Source organism: Carcharodon carcharias, chromosome 4 (genome assembly GCF_017639515.1).
Source record: "Carcharodon carcharias isolate sCarCar2 chromosome 4, sCarCar2.pri, whole genome shotgun sequence".
Taxonomy (NCBI): Eukaryota; Metazoa; Chordata; class Chondrichthyes; order Lamniformes; family Lamnidae; genus Carcharodon; species Carcharodon carcharias.
The window spans coordinates 47634678-47652195 of record NC_054470.1 but is presented as its reverse complement, the minus strand read 5'-3'; the positions used below and the strand labels follow the sequence as shown (position 1 = coordinate 47652195).

The 17518-nt window shown below is 44.2% G+C and overlaps 1 protein-coding gene across 2 annotated transcripts in view; it reads right to left on the bottom strand.

The window, feature by feature from the left end:
* The window catches only part of LOC121276975 (fibrillin-2), a 401991-nt gene that overhangs the window by 216276 nt on the left and 168197 nt on the right, over window positions 1-17518 (bottom strand). For both annotated transcript variants that reach the window (XM_041185736.1, XM_041185737.1), the window contains one exon: window positions 4374-4526. In XM_041185736.1, coding sequence (XP_041041670.1) covers window positions 4374-4526 — 153 coding nt within the window. The remainder of the gene's footprint in view (window positions 1-4373; window positions 4527-17518) is intronic.

Here is a 17518-nt window from a genome sequence, read left to right as displayed (position 1 = left end):
TTGAGGAAATGATGGTAGCAACATAGGTAGAAGCAACAATTGGTTTGGGATTTTAACTACATCATTTGGACCGATTTGCATGAGCTCACTGCCTACTTGTGGTCAAAGCTCTAACCTTTATAATAAGGTCTGACTAAAGTTCAAATGTGTAGGCAAAGAGGGGTAAGATAGTGAATCAATCCTCCATGAGGGAGGGAGGATTGAAAGAGGAGAAATAGGGAGAAAGGGGTTAGGGGGCTAGGAAAGGGGTAAGGAGGCAGATAGGGTTGGGAGTGGGAAGAGGGTTGTAAGAGGGAGGAGAGGGGTTGGAAAGAAAAGAGCAAAGCTAGATGAGAGAAGAGATCGGGGATGAAGAGGGGACAAGGAAGGAAGAGGAGACAGAACAAGGGGAGTAAAAAGAGGGAGAAATGGGGAGAAGAGGTAGGAAACAGATGCTAGGGGATAGTACAGGGATGGGCATGAGAAATAAGGGTATGAATAAGGCAGGGAAATTATCTCAGTGGGTGTGTTTGAAAGGTTGACTGAGAAGGCAAAAGCGCCCAGTTGGAAAACATGTGTGCCATTGTGCTAAAAGCATTCCAAATGCTTGAACATTCAGAAACTTTCCAGTCATGAGAAATAGTGAATCTTTGAACACCTTCCCTTTCATTCATATGTAATGGGACTTCAAATCAGAGGGATTTCATGGGCAGGATTTTCTGGTCGGCGAATAGGGGCGGGGCCCGCTCGCCGACGTGTCAAATGATGTGGGGATACGTTGGGCATGTGTCCCGACGTCACCCCGTGTCATTTAGATTTTCAGTTCTGCAGGTGCACAGCGAACTGTCAATGGCCTATTAAGGCCAATAAAAAACTAATTAACTCGATTGATGGACCTGCCCATCCAGCCTTAGGGTTTGCGGGCAGGCCGGGAGAGCCAGGCTGGCCATGGGAAAAGCATGAAACCTCATCCACGGGCAGGATGAGGTTTCATGAGGGATTTTAAATGTTTAAATAAAAGTTAAGGACATGTCCCAACTCATGTGACAGTGGCTTTAGGGACTGTCTTAAAGGAGGAAATTAAGATACAGAGGAGAAGTGTAAATAGGGTATTTCAGGGCAACTGAAGGTACAACCAACACTGGTGAAGCAATTAAAGCCGGGATGACGATGAGCGCGTATATCACAAAGAGTTGTGGGACTAGAGGAGGTTACGAAGATGGGGAGGGGCAAGGCAACGAGAGGATTTGAAAACAAGGATGATAATTTTAAAATCAAGATGTGACTTGACTGGGAGCCAATGCAGGTCAGTGAGCACAGATGTCATAGGTGGATGTGACTTGGTGGAATTTAGGATATGGGCTGGGATTTTTTCAACAGCGTGTCATTCCCAACATTGCAACTGGAACTCTGCGCCACTTCCGCTTTCTTACTTTTTGCCTTATCCGACGTGATTAAAATTCAAAGTGTTCAAAATTAAATTTCACTTGTAAATGTTTCACATGAAATCGATTTCACTTTATTCATGTCTGCATCATCATTATCTGTTGAGACAAGCTTGCAGAGAACTAAATATACTGGCATGTCCCATGGTTCGCATACATTGACGGTTACAGGGGAGATAGGGACATTTCCTTCATTGCGGACGAAACAATTATGGGCAGGATTTTTACCTCATCAGGCGGGCACAGCAGGCGGGCCCAGGAGCGGTCAAGAAACCAACCGCCGCCCACGATCGGACTCCGACTGTGATTTCACGCTGCAGTGCTCAGCACTGCCTGTGTGGATGGAGAAGGAGGGCAAGCACGGACATTGTGCATACGCGCGGGTGCGAGCAATGAACGCTCCGTGAAGGCACAGAGCTGCCTCAGGGAGCTGAAGGTTTTAAAAACAAATAAAGGCTTTAAAAGTGTTAAAAACATGTCCCCTCATGTGACTGTCACATGAGCAGGAACATGTTATAAATGAGATTTCAACATTTTTATTTTTAATTCTTATTGGAAACCTCATCACGCCCATGGATGAGGTTTCATAAAAAATCCAAAGGCTGCTTGGCCTTTTCGCCCGCCTGCCAACCGAACGGCTGGGCAGGCAGTGAAAAATCATATTTAATTAATTGATTAAGGGCCTCACATAGCCTCTTAGTTATCAGCAGGCCTCTCGCATGCACCCACCGAGCAAAAAAATCACAAGACTGCGCAATGATGTCGGGACCCTCGCCTGACGTCATCGTGCACTATTTTACTCTCGGTCAGTTGGGCACAAGCCCGCCCAATGGGCGAAAAATTCTGCCTTATGCATTTTTTCATTTACTCTTCATTGAATGTTCATATTAGTGTCCATTGTTGTACTCTCCACTCTGTGGGATCATGCTGAATTTGCAAGCTCAGCTGCCCCTGCCTTCAATGCATTGTAAAGGACATTCTCCGAGATCACTGACAGCGGGGATAATTGAAATGTTGGAGGTGATCTCAAAACCCTGTAGGACTCTGCCAGCCAATACCCTGAGCTGGACACACATTTGGACAGTACTGACCTCACCCATTAGACCCCTCATTTTCTTACCATGATTGACTGTCCACATCACCAACTCCCCATCTCACCCAGAACACCAGGCCTATCCCACTTCACTCCTCCAAGCCCCTGACGCCTCTATCCTTCCTTGGACCCAGCTTTTACTCCTTGATGCTCCCAAAACCACCTTCTGACCTCCCCCCCGATTCTTCTTCACCCCCCCCCCCCCCCCCCCCACACCCTTGTGCCATAGAGTTAAGTAAGGAAAACCGCTGACCTTACACACAGAAGTCCACATAGCCTACAGGTACACACCACCTGTAAACGATCATGAACAGGGTGCTACGAGGTTCTCACATAATTAAAAAAGGTTTTACGTTAATGAGTATTAACAGCATGCAAATCTATTACAAGTAGAGACCTGTCACAGGCCAGCGTAATGCTTGAAATGCTGCAAAAACACCATTGGCTTTAACGCGGTAGCTCAACCCACCACTCAGAAATCAAAATTTCCCACCCACCTAATTAAGTCACCCTGCATGCTACCTTTCTTGCCCTTGTAGGCTCCATAACACCCCCCTCATGGGGTTTTGGGTAATCTCAAGTTTACAGGGTAGAATGTGAGACACCTCCCAGGAGTGGACTGGAATAGGCAAGTCTAGAGGTATGGCCTCATGCAAAGGCAGATGAGGTGTTTCAGCAGCAGATGAGTTGATGCGAGGGCAAAGTTGGGCAACGTTACAAAGGTAGTCTTGATGGTCTTGTGACAGCACAGATCTGTGGTTAGCAGCTCATCTAGGAGTCGAATATGACCCCAAAACTGAGAACAGTCTGTTTTAGTCTCTGGCAGTTGCCAGGGAAAGGAATGAGTCAATGGCAAGGGAATGGAGTCTGGAGTGGGGACCAAAAACATTGGCTTCAGTCTTCCCAGTATTTAATTCCAAAAAATTGTACTAGATGTCCAATAAATAGTCTGATAATTTAGCAATAGTGGGGAAGTCATGAGAGGTGATGTGGATCTGAGTGTCATCAGCATAATGCTGTGCTTTTGAATTATGTCACCGAGGAACAGCATGTATATAAGAAATAAGAGGGAGCCCAAGGATAGATCCTGGGGGCATATCAGAGATAACGGTGTAGGAAAAGGAAGAGAAGTCATTGCAAGTGATGCTCTAATTACGATTAGATGAATAGAATGGAACCAGGCTAGAGTAATCCCACCCAGCTGGATGACAGTGGAGAGGGACTGGAGGAGGATTGTGTGGGGGAGTTAACCATGGTTAACCATGTCAAAAACCACAGACAGATCAAGAAAGACAAGGAATGATAGTTAACCTTTGTGACGGTCGCATAGAATGTCATTTGTGACCTTGAGAAAGGCCATTTCAGTATTGTGGCAGGGGTGGAAACCTGACTGGAGGAATTCAGAGATTGAATTCAGGAAAGATAGGCACAGATTTTGAAGGTGGCAACATGTTCAAGAGCTTTGAAGAGGAAAGGGAGGTTGGAGCTGGGATGGTAGTTTGCAACGGTCAAGGTTTGGGTTTTGGGGAGAGGGACGATGTCAGATTTAAAAGAGAGAGGGACAACACCTGAAGGGAGAGAACCGCTTTCAATATTGGCTAACATGGGGATCAGTTTCAAATCAACCTGATACACACACCATTGAAGTTGTGGCTGGTGATGTTGAAGAGTAATCACTGGCTGAATTATTATGCACTGATGGGAAAGTAGCAGCAGTGGTCACTTAAAAAGAATGGGCTGTTAAAGAGCAGTTTGCTAAATCCTGTGTCATGGCCTTAATGGATATCTATAACATGTTATCTTGTCATCACTTGAACAGCATTTAATGCTTTTGAGATCGTTATATTCTTTCTTACCTGAACCTCTGATTGGACACATCTCTGGAACAGAACCAAGGGCCCAACAGCGTCCAGATTCACAACAACACTGCATCTTGGTGTAACGTCCAGTCAGCTCCTGAGCACAGCGGCCATTTGCCAGGCTGAAAAAGCAGGTACCAGCTCTCTGATCTGGGGAAGAAACAAAAAGATTCACAGTTGATTTCACCTAGGATTTCTACAGTACTTTCATGGTGCATTATTGTCAATATGTATATAAAAATTAAAAGAGCATTTTAAAAAGCAATGGCTTTAACAATTTTCTTCCCACTGTTCTCCTCCTGTCCTGAATACACTGACCCCTACTGATGTAGTTTCAAGGGATTGTAACCCTCCACCCTCTCATCCAAGTAAGCATTCTTAATGTGTGAGCCTACTCAATGAGTGTTGCTAGACATTTCAAATATGCAGATCAGACAGCCAAGCCTGATTCTGTTCTCAACTATCCTTCACACACACTTTCCACAAGAAGTCAATGGATAGCAATCAGGAGCAGGAACCTTGTCTGATCTTCACATGTCTCCAGTTCAGCAACATCAAGGCTACTGTGTCTGGGCCCAGATTAACTATCTCAGCACAGAGCAGGACTTCAACCATTTGTACTTGTCTTACCAATTGCGATCTTCAGCCTTAATATCAAAGTAAACATAAATTAGCACAGAAAGCCAATTTCACAAAGTTGTGTCTTGCCCAATTTAAACATGTTAAAAAAGTAGCTTGGAAGGAGTCACAGAATTTGATTGTGTGCCAGAATCACGTCTAAGTCATTGTCTATTTAGACAAATGTGAGCTGAACCAAGAATCATCCAGTCTAAACTTTGCATTGCTAGGGCTCATGCATAATAAGAATGCCTAGTTTCATGTGTGGTCATAGCCAGAGTTATGGCAATCTTTGCAGAAATATTTCATACATGCTCCTTCTCCTTAGTCAAGATGAACTGTAGCACCTTCCTCATGTATGAGCAGAAGTAATATTATAACTGGGAAGCCTTTTAACTTTTTGACTCAATGGGCGGAATCGGCCCAGGTTTGCGGCCAGGAGAAATTACATTTTCCCGCTGGCTCCTTTGGCAGCTTCTCACGCCGTATTGTCCCAATCCCACCACATTAACTATGCTTTCCCAGGAAACACGCCGTTTCAATGGCAGGCGGGCTCTCATTCACCCGCCACACCATCATCTCACCATTTCATCATGCTGGGCGCCATATTTAAAGTGCAGCCATGTGCACCACCTCTCAGTGTTTCCAGCCCAGGACTGCGGCAAAGAAGACATGGCCCTGAAGGCAAGAAGGCTGCAGCTGCCCCGATTTAATGATGCGTCCCTCAAGCATCTTTTGGATGCAGTGGAGGGCCACTGTGATGTCCTCTACCTCGGCTCTGACCACAGGATGGGCAGCAACATTATTAATCTAACATAGGAGGCAGTGGCAATGGTGGTCAGCATCAATGCACTGCAAAAGAGGATAGCTACCCAGTGCCACAACAGAATGAATGGTCTCATCCGTCCACCAAGGAAAGTCACTCTTCTCATCACTCTCAACTCTCACACTCACAAGCCCATCACACATCCACAGGGATCTCACACCTCAAGGGACAACACCACTAACTCTCACACAAACCCTGACATCTCTATCAGGCTCATATCCTCTGAAGATCGCATCCTCATCCCATCCATGTCTCTGCTCACCAAACAAACATTCCATGCAATGCCATGTGTTCTGCTCACACTCTCTCTCCATCTGTTTTCATGCAGGAGAAGCTAGATCTGGAGCAGGCCTAGGTTCACAATCAGGTGGTTGCTGCATGGACACATGTCCGCAGCAGCAGGAGGCAGGTACAGCTGAGCTCCCCAGCACTCGGGGACTGCTGGGGAAGAGGCATCTGTCATGTCTGAGTCAGATGATGAGCCTCTGGATTTGGTTTTCCAACTCATCCTGGAGAGTCAGCAGAAGGCGAAGGGATATCACGCAGAGCTGTTGGAAGCCCTCAACAGAGTGGCACGCGAGGCGGAGGAGTGTGTCTGCCTGCTTTCTGATGAAGTGGTGTCCACGTGTGCATGTATGGAGGTTTCCAAGGGGAGGGTGGAGGATGCCATGGAGACCCCAGTCCAGCAGATGGAGATGTGCACAGACCTGCCCTCCATCATGGTAGCCATGTGTGAGTTTGTGCAGTGGTGACACAAGAGGGAAAGGGTACCTTGAAGTTCCCCCTAGGTGCTCTTTCCTCCCTTAGAACTCCTTCCCCTCTCCGGACTCCTTCCCCTCTCCGGACTCCTTCCCCCCTTGGGATTCCTTCCCCCCTCCAGACTCCTTCCCCCCCTCAGGACTCCTTCCCCTTGTAACTCCTTCCTGTCTCTGGACTCCTTCCTCCACCTTGGAACTCATTCCCCCCGACCCCTGGACTCCCCCCTTAGTTCTTCCCCGTTCCTGACTCCTTCAGACACTCTCACTTCTTCCTCCACTCTTACTCTTTCCTCCTTTCCGACTCGCTCCTTAACCCTTATTTCTTCCTTCACCCTTACTCCTCCCTTCTTCGCACTCCCCAGAAGCCTTCTCTTACACCTTCTACTCCCCTTTCACCTACCTACCCAGTTACCATCTTCTCTTACACCTTCTACTCCCCTTTCACCTACCTACCCAATTACCATCTTCTCACCCATTATCCCTACCTCCCCCGTAGTCCGTCCCCCCCAACCTCACCCCTACACCTTTGTTTCCCCCCCAACCTCACTCACCTGACATCTTTGTTTCTCCCCAACCTTCATTCCCCCTCTCCCAACCTCAAACCAACCTGACACCTCTTCCTGTCAATCCTAGATCTCTGTCTCTTGTCCCAGGGTACATTTTCCTCTCCCAAACAAAGCTGGGCCTTCCACTCTACCCCCTCAACCATCATCCATTGTAAGCAGACCCTCAAGGGTGACTTTCCACCTTCCATGAGCTGCTTCGTGGCAGAGCCATGTCCATGAGAATCCAGGTAGCTTACCATGGACATTCTTCCAGGCTCGCATTGCTGTCAGGCTCCAGAATCTTCTGTTCCTCAATGTCCACGATGTGAGCAAGGCTCTAGTGGTCAGTCCCAACTTCTGCACGTCACACTTATCAAGGCGTGTTCTGCACTGGCATGTTTTCCCGACGATGTGGGTGGATGATCCAGCATAGGGGGATGATTCTGGTGGGCTGGCCTTATATTGACATGCAGGTATATTACAATAAGGCTCCCGACGTCTGACGATGGGAGCTGCAGCCTGCCATTGAAGGGCAGAGCAGATGATCGCAAACTGGTTGCATGGTGTTGTGAAACTGATTTTTGGCCTTCTTGCCACATTGTCCACTCACGCCAATGAACACACCCGACGCCAGCAGGCACGGAAAATCCCACCCCATATCCAGAAATATAAATCTGTAGGTACCAAAGTTAAAAATAAAATCTAAAACTTATCCCAAATTATTCAACAAACAAATCCTAGTCTTGTTAGCTAGTTGAATCCAGTCAAGACTGATATTTTATGGATCTGACAGAGAAAAGAAACTGAGTGCCTTGTAAAGTAGCAGAGAATATGAAAAGGTTAGGAAAGGAGTCAAAGAACAAATAGGGAGGCAGAGAGAAACTCCAAAATTAAATTATCACTGAATAGAAAACATAGGGCAGAATTCTCCCTTCAGCAAGTGGGGGCGGGGCCCGCTCGCCGATGCATAAAACAACGCGCAGTGACGCCGGATGGGATTCCAACATCACCGCGCGTCATTTAGATTTTCAGTTTGGCACGTAAGGCCATTATTGAGGTACTTAAAACACTTAATGGACCTGCCCGTCCAACATTAAGGTTGGCGGGCAGGCGAAGAGCCCAGGCGGCCTTCAGAGTAAACATGAAACCTCCATCCACAGGTTTCATGAGGGTTTTAAAATCTTAACATACTCTTCAAATAGAAGTGATGGACATGTCCCAGCTCATGTGACAGTGTCACATGAGGGGACAGGTCAATAAATTTTTTTCTATTCTTTAATCTGTTTTTCACATATGAGCCAAACTCTCTGAGGCAGCATTTTGTCTCAGGGAGATCTGTACGCTCTCTTGTGTGCATGTGCAAAACAGCGCACTCCTGGTTCACAGAAGCCCGTCTGCACAGGGAGCATACAGTGCTTCCGGGCGTACGTCATGCTGGGCTGGCCCTAATTGGCCGGCCCACGTAAAATGGGGGCACCGATCAGGAACCCGCCCGCTCGTGCCCGCTCCCGCACAACACCCCCGATGGGAGGAAGGTCCTGTCCATGTTCTCCAGACACATAGTTAACAAAAGGAAAATAAGGATAGGGATAGGGCGTTAGGCAATGACAAATGCATAGACAGATACGCATGACAAACTCATAGCCAATGATAGTAAAATGGCAGAAATATTAGCGGATTATTTTGCCTCAGTACTTAAAGGGAGACTAACATGGTGGCATGACATTAGAAGAAGCGATCAAAAGATATAAAGTCATTTAAGATAGAAAAAAGGGAGATAATTAATAAATTAATCAAACTTAAAGAGGATGAAGTCCCTGTTCTGGATGAATTGCAATGGTGCATATTAAAATAAGTTAGGCAAAAAAAGAGAAGAGAACAGTGTCGGAGCACTGGAGGACAGCTAATGTGATTTCTATATATAACGAGGGGGACAGAACAAGTACAGGGAACTATAAACCAATAGCTTGACATCGTAGTAGGAAATGTTTCCTTTTTTCTCTTTCATGGAATGTGGGCTTCACTGGCTGAGCCAGCATCTATTGCCCATTCCTAACGGCCCTTGAGAAAGTGGTGGTGATAAGCTCCCTTTTTGAACCACTGTAGTCCATGTGGTGTAGGTACACCCACAGTGCTGTTTGGGAGGGAGCTCCAGGATTTTGACCCAATGACAGTGAAGGAACGACGATATATTTCCAAGTCAGGATGGTGTGTGGCTTAGAGGGGAACTTGCAGGTGATGGTGTTCCTATGTATCTGCTGCCCTTGACATTCTAGGACCAGGACATTTCATTGGTCGGGTGGGCTCAGCGGGAGCGGCCAGTCAGGACCATTTTACGCAGGTGGGTCAATTAAGGCCCACCCAGCGTAATACGTGAGCGGTAGCGCTGCCTGTGTGGGCGGGTGGGAGAGTCGGGTCCAGTGCGCGCACGAAAGAGCACTTCACGGAGCTGCCTCAGGGAGATTGAAGCACTTTTTAAAAAAATAAATGAAAACAATAAAAATTTAATGAAACATGTCCCCCATGAGATGGGACATGTTTTTATTTTTCAGAAAAAATTTTATATAATCATTATTAGCTTTAGGAAACCTCATCCTGCTCGTGCCTTTTCGCCTGCTCGCCAAATGTTAGGTTGGACAGGCAGCGTAACATTCATGTTAATTAGCTGTTTAATGGCCTTAATAGGCCTATCAATTATTGGCGGGCATGCAGCTGACTCCGGCATGTGCCTGTCGAATTAAATATCGCAAGACAGCATGATGACGTTGGGATGCACGCCCGATGTCGTTGCGTGTCATTTTACGTTCTGGCGTGGCAGGCCCGCACCCCCATGCTGAATGGAAAATTCTGCCCCTAGATGGTGGAGTTCATGGGTTTGGAAGGTGCTGTTGAAGGAGCCTTGGTAAGTTGCTTCTGTGCATCTTGTAGATGGTACACACTGCTGCTACTGTGCATCAGTGGGGGAGGGAGTGAATGTTTATGGTGGTGAATGGGTGCCAATCAAGCAGGCTGCTTTGTGTTGGATGCTGTCGGGCTTCTTGAGTGTTTTGGAACTGCACCATCCAGGCAAGTGGAGAGTATTCCATCAAACTCCTGACTTATGCCTTGTAGCTGCTGGACAGACTGTGGGGAGTCAGGGGGTGAGTTTTTGGCTGCAGAATTCCCAGCCTCTGACCTGCTTTTGTAGCCACAGTATTTAAATGGTTGGTTCAGTTCAGTTTCTGGTCAATGGTGACCTCCAGAATGTTGATAGAGAAGGATTCAGCGATGCCATTGATGTGAAGGGGAGATGGTTGGATTCTCTCTTGTTAGAGATGGTCATTGCCTGGCACTTGTGTGGCACGAATGTTACTTGTTAATTATCACTCCAAGCCTGAATATTGTCCAGGTCATTCTGCATATGGGCATGGATGCTTCAGTATCTGAAGAGTTGCAAATAGTGCTGCATAATGTACAATCATCAGCGAACCTCTGACCTTATGATAGATGGAAGGTCATTGATGAAGCAGCTGAAGATTGTTGGCCTAGGACAATACCCCGAGGAACTCCTGCAGTGATGTCCTGGGACTGAGGTGATTGATCGCCAATATCTCCAACCTCCATCTTCCTTTGAACTGGGAATGACTCCAACCAGTGGAGAGTTTTCCCCCTAACTCCCATTGACTCCAGTTTTGCTAGGGCTTCTTGATGCCACACTTGGTCAAAAGTAGCCTTGATGTTAAGGGCAGTCACTCCCGCCACACCTCTCGAATTCAGCTCTTTTGTCCATGTTTGAACCAAGGCTATAATGAATTCAGGAGCTGAATGGCCCTGGTGGAACCTAAACTGAGAGTCAGTTATTGCTGAGTAAGTACCGCTTGATAAAAATGGTAAGGCAAAACCTTTGAAAGCAAAAGATGTATTCAGCTAACAGTTTCAAATAATGATTATAACATCAATAATCCCCAAGACATATGTTCCTAGGTATAGTATAGTTCTTTCTTTTCAGATGCATTGGCCAACACACACTTAAACTGCAGGTTATTGCTGAGTAAGTACCGCTTGATAGCATTGTTGATAATACCTTCCATCACTTTGCTGATGATCAAGAGTAGGATGATGGGGCGGAATTAGCTGGATTGGATTTGTCCTGACTTTTGTCGACGGGACATACCCTAGGAAATTTTCCACATTGTCGGGTAGATGCCAGTGTTGTCATGGGATCCTTACTCAAAGATGTAATAGAAAAGCATCTCAAAATTGAAAAAAATAATAAAGAATTTAACTCTGGAGAGCAGTATTTTAACTCAGGTCTCCTTGCGTCTGAGTAAGCAGGTGGGATTTATGTTTCAGATATTCTTTAGGGAATTCAGGGCAAATTTCTTTACTCAGAGAGTGATTAGAATGTGCAATTGCTGCCAAAAAGAGCAGCTGAGGTGACTAGCACAAATTATTTAAGCAGAAGCTAGATAAGCATGAGGGAAGAAGGATATGTCGATGGAGTTAGATGTAAAAAAACAGGAGGGGCCTCATGTGGAGCATAAATACTGGCATGGACCTGCCAGGCGAAATGGCCTGTTGCTGTAAATACTATGTAGTACTGTGCAGCACCAGGTTGAAGAATCCAAATTCAGACTCTTTCGAGCAGAACTCCATAATTGGCACAATCTGGAAATATCATTTGAAGAGGATAATACTTGATGTGGCAACAAAATTATGATGCTCATACATTGCAATGTTTTGTTTGGGAATATTGGGCTAAATGAGGGCTAATTAGCAGAGGGGCCATCACTTTGCATCAAACATATTTTCTGCCTGAATTGCAAGTGTACAAAATTGACAATAGTTGCGCAAGCTGAAAATTTAATCCCAGGACTATCATTTATTGTGCTCATCAAGGTAATTAAAGACAGATTTTTACTGTGGCAGTCAGTCAGTTACCTGGGAGCTTCAAGTAATCAGTGAGCAATGTGCCATGATTTGAATTAGAATAGACTAGTCCTTAATAGCATCTATGATTTAAACTTGAAGCATGCAATGGGCAATTAGCAAATGGAGCACAGAACCATTGCCAGTCTCTTGTTCCCGCTATGGGGCATGAGTTACTTTGAGGCTCAAAACACATTTACAAGCAGTGGTGAACTGCAGCTGCCAAACATGTGCACCGCTGCAGCTTGCTAGTTGTGGGAGGTCATTGAACTGTTTGCCTCTGTTGATGTGCCTACTTGCAGGTCAAGACTGTAGGAGCAGACTGGTGATTCCGGGAAGTGCCTCACATAGACTGGCAGTGCTTCTCCTGGCCCCACAATAATAAAGTTGAAAAGATACTTTGACTGTTTTCTGAGTGGTCTCCAGCGGCCTCTTTAAGATCCACCGATTAGGCCATTCACTGCCTATAACAAATGGGTAAAGTGTGCGTATCATACACTTTATCTATTTATGCCTCAGGATTGCAAACGTTCGTTAAAGCACATGGAAACAGATGGGTTCTTCAGCTGCTCATCTCAGGACTCTATCTAAGTTGGCAGTATCTGGAATGGCCACATAAATGGAGTTGTAACTGATCTGACAACACTTTTAGACCAATGGTGCCTCATTTATGCATGGTAGGAGCCATTGAAATTATCCTTACCAACTTGATAGGAGCAAAAGTTTTTGAAATAAAAATGGTCAGGCAAAACCTTTGAAAGCAAAAGATGTATTCAGCTAACAGTTTCAAATAATGATTATAACATCAATAATCCCCAAGAGATATGTTCCTAGGTATAGTTAGAGGCACATTTTCTTTCTTTTCAGATGCATTGGCCAACACACACTTAATATGTTTCTTTTAATAAGTCAATCACTGTTAAAATAACAGAGGATGTATTTTTAAGTATATTTGCAATTTCCCTTTCCCTGGAGTTCATTTTTGCATATTACATTCCTGATACAATTTGATCCCTAGAAGGCAAAATAATTCATGCCTATCTCAAAGAAACCTTCGTGCATTGTCTTAAAAATTCTGCAAGCTCTTTGATAAGCTCAGTCAAACCTTCTCAACAGGACCTGTGAATCTTATATAAGTCTGCTGGGGAGGAAGGGGCCAACTGACTAAAGGCAAAACTCTCTGTAGGTATCAAAACTGTTTTTACTTTACTTACTGACAGAATTTGGTGTCACTGAGCATTCAATATTTCACCCTGCAATGATCATTGTTAATATGAAATTTTCCTGAAGGAACTATACATTTTCATAACCTCCTGGATGGAAAAGGCACTGACAATCTTTATATTTGGATTCGAAGTCGGGTGGGCAACCTGGGAAGAATGGAGGAGCTGGGTGTAGAGGCTGGCTGGGTGGAAGGCCTGCCTTAGGGATCCGGCACTGTGTCTAAAGTTTAAAAATAAAGATTAGGGCATGAAATATCCCTCCAGTCCTCATCCCTCTCATCCAACACACACTTCCCATGCTCCATTCATGCCAACCCATGCCACCTCATGCTCCACACCGACCCCATAACCCCTCATACCCTCCATACCAACCTAATCCTTTCCACTGACTCCCATGGCCCTTTATAGCCACTATGCCAACTGAGTGCCAATTCATGCCAACCCATGCCCACCCCCCACCCCCTTCCCCCCCGCCCCCCCCCCCACCTCCCCACCCACCCACCACCCTTTGTCCTTACACCTGCCATGCTAACCTACCTAGTTTCCACAATGGGCAGACCTCGGGGCCCATACAGAGATGAGATAAAATAAATTTCTGCAAAATGATGTTCTAAGTGTCTATTGCAGACCACTATATTGAAATAAAACACTAATTCATAAAAACACATTTACTACATTTACATTCCTTCAGCTAAATAAAGCCTTATAACAACAAACATTTCATTCAAGTACACAATTCCCTATGTCAACAAGCATTGGTACTCATAGCCCCACAAGAAAGGGTCTATAACCACTTGTAGCTGTCAAACTGTAAAATGGCAGACACCCTACTGTGAAGAACAAACAGTAGAGTTAACAGGCCTGCCGATCATTTCTATTATTTGGGCAAGCATGCCCACCTAGCCAATTTTGAATTTGGTTTCAGGTGGCCACCTGGTAATCGAGAATTGTCAACTTCTGCCTTTTAAAAATGTTGCGTGCATCTGCAACAGACTCGGTTCAGCGTCCTGTTGTGTAAATAGCCATACTGATAATCTCAATGTGTCAATGCACTCTCCTGAAAGTATTGTTAGGGACAATGTATAACTTTAATATTGCTGAAAAAAACACATCCTTTGTTGAAGCTTTTCATCTGTACTCATCAGGACAATTCACATGAATATCAGATGTAAAGGGAGCATTTACACTATATGAGAAGAGAGCACTGATTGGTTGCAAAGTGGAGTCTGATTGGTAGAGGTGTTACCATGGAGAATGCACAGGTTGATGGTGACTGACAGTTAACTGCCAAGCACTGTTTGAAATTTAAGCCGGACAACTTGGCTCTGATTGGTCAACGTGTTGCCCTGAGGAATGAACCAGCGAATGGTGGTCACCTATTTTGTTTAGCTGAAATGGGTGCAATGTGTGTACATGTTCTTTCTGTCTGCAAAGAACAGGGCCCTGTGTATTAAAATACTTAGAGCTTCCAGTACACGAAAATGCACCAAATGGTTGGCATACTCTCTGTTTTCTGCCAGCCAGCCAATCTTCTATCCATGCTAATATGTTACCCCCTATGCCATGTGCTTTTATTTTCCTCAATAACTTTTGATGTGACAGCTTATCAAATGCCTCTGGAAATCCAAATACGTCTGCAGGGTCCCCTTTATCCACAGCTCATGTTACTGCTTCAAAGAACTCCAATAAATTGGTTAAACATGATTACCCTCTCACTAAGCCATGTTGACTCTTCCTGATAATCTTGAGTTTTTCTAAGTGCCCAGCTATAACCTCCTTAATCGATTCTAACACCTTCCCCACAACAGACATCAAGCTAACTGGCCTACAGTTTCTTGCTTTCTGCCTCCCTCCCTTCTTGAATAGAGGATTATATTTTCTTCTTTCCAGTCTGATGGAACCTTCCCAGAATCTAGCGAATTTTAGAAAATTATCACCAACATATCTACTACGTCATTAGCCACCTCTTTGAAGACCCTAAGATGAAGTCCATCAGGACTTGGAGACTTGTCAGCCCACAGTTCTATCAGTTTACTCAGTACACTTCCCTAGTGATTGTAATTTCACCAAGCTCCTCTCTCTCTTCTACCTCCTGATTTACAGCTATTACTGGAATGTTTTTGTATCCTCTATAGTGAAGATAGAAGAAAAATATTTGTTCATTTCATCCACCATTTCCTTATTATTTACCATCAACTCCCCATTTTCACTCTCTAGAGGACTGGCACTTTACTTACTCTTTTCCTTCATAAATACCTGTAGAAACTCTTGCTACTTGTTTTTACATTTCTAGTTAGCGTCCTCTCATACTTTAATTTCTTTCTCCTGATTAACCTTTTCATAATTCTCTGCCATTCTTATATTCTGACCAATCATCTGACCTGCTACTCATCTTTGTGCAATTATATGCTTTTTCGTTAAGTTTGCTGCTTTCCTTAACTTCAGTTAACCAATGGTGGTGGGTTCTCCCTTTGGAATTTTTCTTTATAGTATAGTAGAGTATCTTGAAATATCCCCTTAAATGTCTGCCACTGTTTCTCTTTTAATCTATCCTCCAGCCTAGTATCCCCATTCACTTTAGCTAACTCAGCTTCTTGCTCACATAGTTGCCCTTATTTAAGTTTAAAATACTCATCTTATCTAATATATCTTTCTTGTCTAATAAATGTTTTATTCTTTATGTTAAAAGTTCATCAGTAAACTCCTGTGGATTTGTTCAGAAACTTTTCTCCACAGTTTCTAAGTAAAAATAAAGTTAGGATCTATCAAGCCAGGTTTCATCCTGGGATTTGACTTGACCAGTGTTAACATCAGCTGGGGTCATAACAGTACCATCTGACAAAACTCTCATGTAACTCAACTTTTAATAATGTATCCTCTTTAATTGAAATAAACTTAAATAATAAATAAACTTATTAATAAATTAAATAAATAAATCTAAAAAACTAATTCAGGTACCAAAAAAAATAATCAAATGAATGCATAACTTCCAATAAATATGGCACAAAATGCTGCTATATAAAAATAAAGAAAACATGAATTTGGGGTGTAAGTACAGAGCTTTGCCTACCAGCAGTGCATTGAAATTTGTGCCCACACATACCCCACAGATTTATGTTTATTATTGATTAATTGTTTTATGTCTTTGCTTTTCAGTTCAAGTCCTGTGCTTCATCTTTTCTGATGACTTACTGAACTGAAGGTTATCCCACACAGTTGCAATTCACATGTGCTGTTTATGCCAGGCACCTTGGTGAATACTAATTCTGCTGTAACCACTTCAATGTCAAAGGCCAAATTCCACTTTTTTTTAAGAATGTCTTTGCAATTTCTTTGCATTACCATAAGAAATAGGAGCAGAAGGCCACTTGGCCCATCAGGCCTGCTCTGCCATTCAATGAGATCGTGGCTGATCTGATATCCTCAACTCCACTTTCCTGCCTTTTCCCCGTAACCCTTCATTCACGTACTGATTAAAATATCTATCTCAGCCTTGAATATACCTAACGACCCAGCCTCTACTGCCCTCTGCGGTAAAGAGTTCCACAGATTGACAACCCTCTGAGAGAAGAGATTCCTCCTCATCTTGTTTTAAATGGGTGCCCCCTTACCCTGAGATTATGCCCTCTGGTCCGAGACTCTCCAACAAGGAGAAACAATCTCTCAGCATTTACCCTGTCAAGCCCCCTAAGAATCTTATGTGTTTCAATAAGGTTGCCTCATTCTTCTAAACTCCAATGAATACAGGCCCAACCTACTCAGCCTCTCCTCATAAGAAAATCCCTCCATCCCTGGGGTCAACCTAGTGAACCTTCTCTGGAATGCCTCCAATGCCAGTACATCTTTCCTTAGATAAAGGGAACAAAACTGTTCACAGTATTCTTAGTGTGATCTAACTAGTGCCTTGTATACTTTTAGCAAGGCTTCCCTATTTTTATACTCCATTCCCTTTGAAATAAAGGCCCTCAATGTTTAGTAAATGTTTGTTTCCATTTATTTGTTACTTTCAATAATAAAGAAATGGATTTTTTTGAGAAATCCAGATGAAAGTCAATGCCCATAGTACAGGACTTTGTAGAACTGAAGTCAAGTTACATCAAGAAGTTATGATTTGATAATGCCCAAGCTTGTGTTTGAAAAGCAATTGACCAGAGGCTGAACTAGACCAGCCATATAAATACAGTGGCTACAAGAGCAGGTCAGAGGCTAAGAATTCTGTCTGAATAACTAAATTCCTGCCTCCCCAAAGTCTGTCCCACCATCT